Genomic DNA, 7,733 nt, shown 5'->3' with positions numbered 1-7,733 from the left:
AAGAAAAAAGCCGGAAGTGGTGCTGTGGCTCAAGTGGTAGAGTGCTAGCCTTGAGCTGAAGAGCTGAGGGACAGTGCCCAGGCCCACAGTTCAGGCCCACAACCGGACCCCAAAAAGAAAAAAAAAAAAATGTACACAAAACAGGTTGGGAAAGTGGCTCAGTGGTAAAGTGCTTGCCTTGGATGCATAAGGCCCTGGGTTCAATTCCTCAGAACCATATAAACAGAAAAAGCCAGAAGTGGTGCTGTGGCTCAAGTGGTACAGTGCCAGCCTTGAGCTGAAGAGCGGAGGGACAGAGTCCAGGCCCATAGTTCAGGCCCCACAACCGACAAAAAAAGAAAAAGTACACAAAACAGAGTTCCAGTGACTCAGGCTTGTGATTCCAACTCACTAAAGCCTGAGGTCAGATCTTAGAAGGCTAAAATCATGGTTCAAAGCCAACCTAAGCCAGGTGCCGTTGGCTCAGACCTGTAATCCTAGCTACTCGGGAGGTTGAGATCTGAGGATCATGGTTCAAACACAGGAGGGGCAGAAAAGTCTGTGAGACTCTTATCTCCAACTAACCACCAGAAAACCAGAAGTGGAGCTGTGGCTCAAGTGGTAGAGCGCTAGCCTTGAGCTGAAGAGCTGAAGGAGAGCACCCAGGCCCAGAGTTCAGGCCCCATGACTGGCCCCCCAAAAAAAAAATCCAACCTGAATAGGAAAGTCCAAGAACTCTATTTCTAAAACTAGCAAAAAGCAGAGCTTAGAGATGTGCCTCAAGTGGTACAGGAGCCAAGCCAAGCAAGCCAAATGAGCACAAGGGCCTGCATTTAAACACATTTGTATATTTGGCAGGACAGGGTGTTTATGTAACATCAGAGGATATTACTGAAATGAAAATCACTGAAATGAAATGGGAAGTCAATGTGTCCTGAGTCCCACATATAACCAATTCTCTAATGATGTCCACATTGCTGGTCCTAGAACCATGGTCTGGGCCCAAAGCAGTGTTCATCTAGCAATTAATGGCCCACACAAATGTAGCCTCTCATCTAATTGTATAAATAAGTTTTATTAGAACACAGTATGGATATCTTTTTACAATTACTTTTCTGCTATAACTATAGGACTGAGTGGCTGCAAGAGAAGTCATATGGCCCACAAAGTCTAAATACGTACTCTAAGACATTTAGCAAAAAATATGTTAGCCTTTCTTCTAAAACACTGCTTTTCAATTTGTTTAATCCAAACCCTTATGCTATTTTCCATCATTCTATTTTCAGTACATAAAGACAGTGCTTTATCAAATTGAGATAACCAAAACAATAGACTGATTACATAAAACTGTTTAAGATACACACATCCTTTCCCTTAGTGGATGCTAGGGCAACTCATCATGTTAAAAGCTTTAATGCTATTAATAAGCCAATAATTATTGATAATTCAGTAGATTTGTTTCTGGAGTGTGGAAAAAGTAGACTTCAGGACCACATTCCATTTATTTGTATGGAAAGAAAGCTATGGTTTACTTCATTAGTATGTTTCAAAGGAAGAAAATTATGAATGATTTGGAAATTTAATAAAACTTCCAGAACTGTCTCTGACATCAGCTCTACGTTTCACATCATCTATCTGCATGCATATTAGTTTCTAATATATGACAAAATAAAAATAATCAAAATAATCACTGGACAATATGCAAAAGAGGATGTCATATCTTCTAAGGATTATCTATCTAAAATAACCAAAGCTTCAAAACATTTATTTCATAGAATGTGTTTATCTAGAACACTACTGTTTTCCTTGCTGAACTGTCTTCCCTATACATTGCTGAGAAGGATATATTTATAAAACACCAATCTCAGTATTGAACTTTTAGATTGTACTTAATGAGTGACTCAGAGGAACACTTATTAAAGCACTTCTCATGATACCTGGTTAGTGGGGCTTTTGAAGGCAATGTTCCTTTATCTATCTGTTCAGATTTAGAACCAGTATTAGATCTTTCTTCTTTATCAGACACAATCATTTCATCTTGAGGCAATTGAACCATGTTCCTTTCTTCACAGAGATCTCTTATGTTGTCATGAGGAACAGATCCTGTATTCTGAAAAGTTGGATCCAGTTGCTCATTTTGATGTTCTGGAGTTGTATGTAAGCTTTCTGAGGCAGGGAAAATGCCTTGTCTCTTGTAAGACAGCCCTTCAATAAAAAGAGCAAATGGTAAACAGGTCATTATATCAAAATTAACACACTCAATTCAACTGCAGTATTTGAAGGAAAAAAACACAGTATTCATAACAGACCTACTTTACTAAGAGAAACCTAAATTATAATTAGGGGAGTTATTTGGATTAGGAATAACTAGTTAGGATGCTGGGCGCCGGTGGCTCACACCTGTAATCCTAGCTACTCAGGAGGCTGAGATCTGAGGATCACGGTTCAAAGCCAGCCTGGGCAGGAAACTCTGTGAGACTCTTATCTTCAATAAACCACTAGAAAACCGGAAGTGGAGCTGTGGCTCAAGCAGTAGAGCGCTCACCTTGAGCTGAAGAGAGGGACAGCGCCCAAACCCAGAGTTCAAGCCCCACGAAAAACAAAACAAAACAAAAAAAGAATAACTAGTTAGGGCTAGGAAGGTGGCTCAGTGGTAGAGTGCTTGCCTTGTATGCATGAGGCCCTGAGTTCGATTCCTCAGCACCACATAAGCAGAAAAAGAAAAAAAAGCTGGAAGTGGCGCTGTGACTCAAGTGATAGAGCACTAGCCTTGAGCTGAAGGACAGTACCCAGGCCCCGAGTTCAGGCCCCGTGACCAACCAAACTAATAATAATTAAAAGAAAAAAAAAAAACGGCCGGGCGCTGGTGGCTCACGCCTGTAATCCTAGCTACTCAGGAGGCTGAGATCTGAGGATCGCAGTTCAAAGCCAGCCTGGGCAGGAGAGACCGTGAGACTCTTATCTCCAATAAACCACCAGAAAACCGGAAGTGGAGCTGTGGCTCAAGCAGTAGAGCGCTCACCTTGAGCTGAAGAGAGGGACAGCGCCCAAACCCAGAGTTCAAGCCCCACGAAAAACAAAACAAAACAAAAAAAGAATAACTAGTTAGGGCTAGGAAGGTGGCTCAGTGGTAGAGTGCTTGCCTTGTATGCATGAGGCCCTGAGTTCGATTCCTCAGCACCACATAAGCAGAAAAAGAAAAAAAAGCCGGAAGTGGCGCTGTGGCTCAAGTGGTAGAGCACTAGCCTTGAGCTGAAGAGCCGAGGGACAGCGCCCAGGCCCAGAGTTCAGGCCTCACGACTGGACCCAAAAAAAAAAAAATTAGACCCTAAATGCTTTATCTAGAAAGAGGCTGGGAATATGGCACAGTGGTAGAGTGAGTGCCTAACATGCATAAAGCCTGCGTTCGATTCCTTAGTAGCACATAAACAGAAAAAGCCAGAAGTGGCACTGTGGCTCAAGTGGTAGAGTACTAACACCGAGGAAAAGAAGCTCAGAGACAGCGCCCAGGCCCTGAGTTCAAAACCCAGGAATGGCCAAAAAAAAAATCCAGAAAGATTTTTAATTTCTATGAAAACAGCCTCCAAGATCTTTTCAGTCTCCACAGATGGCTTAAGCTGGGAAAAATTTCTGTTATGTTAAAAAAGCAAATTCTCAAGATATAGCTAAAGACCAGTAAAAACAACCACTTCAGGAATGGGTATCTGTGGGAGGGAAGACAGTGAAAGGAGTCAGTAAATGCAGTTATATTCAACCTCACCGAAATATGATCAAAAATACTGTGTATTACACATACAAAAACAGAATAATAAAAAATATTTTGTTTTGTTTTTGCCAGTCCTGGAGCTTGAATTCCTGAATGCTCCACCACTTGAACCAGAGCTCCACTTCCAGCTTATGGACTTATTGGTCCAGGCTGGCTTTGAACAGTGATCCTAGATCCCAGCTTCCTGCATAGCTAAGATTATAGACATGAACCACTGGTGCCCCAAAGAAGGATTTTTGGTGATCTTGGAGCTTCACCTCTGGGCCTGGACACTGTCCCTGAGCTTCTTTTGCTCAAGGTTAGCACTTTACCCTCAGTCACAGCACTACTCCTGAATTTTTCTGAGTAGTTTATTGGAGTCTCAGAAATTTTCCTGCCCAAGCTGGCTTCAAACCTCTATCCTTAGATCTCAGCCTTCTGAGTAGATAGGATTACAGGCCTGCGCCATCAGCACCCAGCAAGAAGTTATTTTAATAAGGGAGGAAAGCAGAAGATAAGGAAGGATAGAACAAGTGTGTGCATGTATGGAAATGTCACAATGAAACTTCTCTTGTACAACTAATATATGCTAATTTAAAAAAAAAACTTTAAAAAAATAATCACCTAGGGCTGGGATGTAGCTCAATGGCAAAGTGCTTGACTAGCAAGTGCAACATCCTGGGTTCAATCCCCAGTACCAAAAAAGACCAAAAAAAAAAAAAAAATTTAAAAAAATCATCTTTATATTTAGGTTCTAATTTGTAAAATTCAAATACTAAGCTATGCATTCAAATTCTTCCACTAATTACAGGATGAAAGGAGCATCTTTTGCTTATAAATGTGCTAAGGTCTAAAACATTAGCAAGAAAAAATTATTCATAACAAAAGTGTTATTTTTAGAGAAAAGTGAGCCAGGTTTCTGTTTCAAGCTTGATTGTCGAGATGCATCAGAAATATTCAGAAGAAAAAGAGAAAAAAGAATCAAAAGTACTTAGTAAAATGCAGCCATGTAAAATTTATTTCACTCACCTGTTGCCTCAGAAACATTTGATTCCTTTGAACACACCTGTTTGTAAAATATGTACAAAAATATTTTAGAAATTCTCTTAGTAAATATAATTGAAATTAAAGTGTCCTCTTTCCTCCTTTCTTTCCTAAAAAGAAAGCACCATACATCTAATAGGAATTCAACCACTTATGAAAAGATATTGCTATTAGTATTTATGTGCACTGGAAGAGGCATAGCTGCCAAATGCTCTTTACCTCAGGTACAATCCTGGTATCAACTGAACAGTACCCCCTAACACCAAAGGAAGAAGTCAAATACTCAAATTTTTAAATATATTGCACTACAGATCAAATTAAGGGGCCTGAACATGCTGAGCACATTCTCTACCACCCCTGAGGTACCTTCCCAATACCTCAAATGAAATAGTTCAAGCAGTAAATTAACAGATTAATCATCAAGAGCAAATAATGTGTTTCAAGAATGAGAAGATTGGAAGGGGCGCTGTGGCTCAACTGGTAGAGTGCTTGCCTTGAGCTGAAGAGCCTAAGCCCAGAGTTCAAGCCCCACAACCAACCAAAAAAAAAAAAAAAGAATGCAAAGATGATTCATCATAATGAAATCTAATCAACAGATCCAAGGAGAAAAATACTATATATTTATAGTATTCATTTTTGGACAAAGTTAACCAAATATGCTAGATACAATTCTTTTTCCCCAGATAAAATGTCAATATGCTACTCAGACTGGTCTGGAACTTGTAGGCAATTGTGCTGTACAATTTTACTGAATACAAGGTATTTTTTTCTTTCTGGTCCCTCCCACTCCAGTACTGGAGTTTTTAATTTAAAAACTCACAGTCTCTACTACTTTGTTTTTCAAACAAGATCTCATATTTTTTGCCAGAGCCTGCTCAGAAAGAAATCCTCCTACCTATGTCTTTAGTAGCTGTGATTACAAGTATCTAATACCATACCAAGTTAATTTGATGATAGGGTCTCACTAACTTTTTGCCCAAGTAGACCTCTAATTGCAGTTACCCTATCTCTAGTTCCCAAATAGTTAGGATTATAGTCTAAACCACTATATCAGGCCCTTAATAACACTTACGTACCTCCATTATAGTCAGTAATAAGAACAAGATACCGATTCTTAGTACTACTTTTAAACATTTTCCAAGTCCATGAGAATCTTATCTCTAACCATCAAAAAAGCCAGAAAAGAAGGTGTGACTCAACTGGTAAACTACCAGCTATAATTGAAAAAGTCAAGCAAGGGCCTAAGGTCTGGAATTTAAGATTCACTACCAGTGCAAGTGTGGTGTGCTTGCGCATATATGTACGCACACACACACACACACACACACAATCACTCTCATTTTCTCTGTCCCAGCTAGCTTCAAACTGCAACCCTCAATCTAAGCCTCCTAAGTAGCTAAAACTATAGGTGTGAATCATATGAATACTCAAATTTTACCTAAAACAAGCAAATTAATAAAAGTTCTTCTGGAATGCCACTATTTTTTTGGGGGGGTGGGGTGGGGTTCCAGTCGTGAGGCCTGAACTCTGGGTCTGGGCACTGTCCCTCAGCTCTTCAGCTCAAGGCCAGCGCTCTACCTCTTGAGCCACAGCGCCACTTCTGGCTTTTTTCTTTTTGCTTATGTGGTGCTGAAGAATCGAACCCAGGCCTCAGGCATGCAAGGCAAGCGCCACCTTCCCAGCCCCAATACCACTATTTTCTAACCATATATAACACTACCCTTCCTCTGAGTATCCTAACATCCAAAAAATTGTTATCTTCAAATTCTCCCTGAAAATATAGATTTTAAAATGGCTTTTCAATAGTGTTGTTACAAATTTGAGTGGTATCACAAACAAAACTAACGATGCATTCAAAAAACTGTAAAAGTGAATAGTGACCAAATCTACATAGTCAGGTTAGACTTACTTCCTTTAAGGATTAATTGAAAATGTTTGTTATATTTCAGAAGGGAATGATTTATAAGGGAGAGGACATGAAATGCTTTAGAACATGAAGAATACAATACTGAAAGACAATTTGCTAGAAAAACAGATTAGCACAAAAAGCACACCCCAGAAAATCTGGTATCATTCCTAAGAACAATGGACTTTTACATCTAATTTTTTCGTCGTCTTCTTCTTTTTTTTTGTTTTTTTTGTGGCAGTACTAGGGGGTTTGAACTCAAGACTGGAGTTCTATCGCTTGAACCACAGCCCCACTTGGCTGGCTTTGAACTATAATCCTTGGATCTTTGCCTCCTGAGTGGCTAGGATTACATGTATGAGCCACCAGTACCTGGAAGCTTCACACATTATAATGACGCTATACATAAATTACTACTTTACACATAAGAAATTAATTCAAGAGGGAAAGCACCTCATATACAGTCCCACAGCTATTAGGAAGCACAGCCAAGATCCAGATCTACAAAATACTCTTGGGTCTACTTTCAGGCACTGCCACCAAGTTAAGCATTGAGTTCCTGATTAATGAGCATCAACTTTCACCTTGAACAGCTTCAAATGGTAATTCCAAACTGGATTGATACAGACTATTTAAGATGAGTAAGATGAGAAAGGTCGGAAATATACTGAAGTACATAATATACATCTATAAAAATGTCATAACAAAATGATAATCAGGCATGTAAAAATTTAAAGAGTCTTGAGCTGGAAATGTGGCTCAATGGTACAGTGCTTGCCTTGCATTCATGCCCTGGGTTCGAATCCTCAATACTACATACACAGAAAAAAGCTGGAAGTGACACGTGGCTCAAGTGGTAGAGCAAGCCTCAAACAAAAAGAAGTTCAGGAACAATGCCCGGATCCAGAGTTCAAGCCTCAGGACTGGCAAAAAAAAAAAAAAAATTCTTTAAAACTCTGAATGAGGGGCTGGGAAGGTGGCTCAGTGGTAGAGTGCTTGCCTTGCATGCATGAGGCCCTGGGTTCGATTCCTCAGCACCACATAAGCAAAAAGAAAAAA

The 7,733-nt window shown here is 39.9% G+C and overlaps 1 protein-coding gene across 1 annotated transcript in view; it reads right to left on the bottom strand.

Annotated features, from left to right (window-relative positions):
- Nucleotides 1-7,733, bottom strand: part of Bdp1 (B double prime 1, subunit of RNA polymerase III transcription initiation factor IIIB) — a 110,846-nt gene that overhangs the window by 5,632 nt on the left and 97,481 nt on the right. The window contains exons 33-35 of the mRNA XM_013015828.1: nucleotides 4,988-5,024; nucleotides 4,754-4,790; nucleotides 1,856-2,184 (exon numbers count right to left, since the gene is read on the bottom strand). Coding sequence (XP_012871282.1) covers nucleotides 1,856-2,184; nucleotides 4,754-4,790; nucleotides 4,988-5,024 — 403 coding nt within the window. The remainder of the gene's footprint in view (nucleotides 1-1,855; nucleotides 2,185-4,753; nucleotides 4,791-4,987; nucleotides 5,025-7,733) is intronic.

Source organism: Dipodomys ordii, unplaced genomic scaffold, assembly GCF_000151885.1.
Source record: "Dipodomys ordii isolate 6190 unplaced genomic scaffold, Dord_2.0 Scaffold28, whole genome shotgun sequence".
NCBI classification, from domain to species: domain Eukaryota; kingdom Metazoa; phylum Chordata; class Mammalia; order Rodentia; family Heteromyidae; genus Dipodomys; species Dipodomys ordii.
Note: the sequence above shows the minus strand (reverse complement) of the source record. Positions and strands in the feature narration are given on the sequence as shown.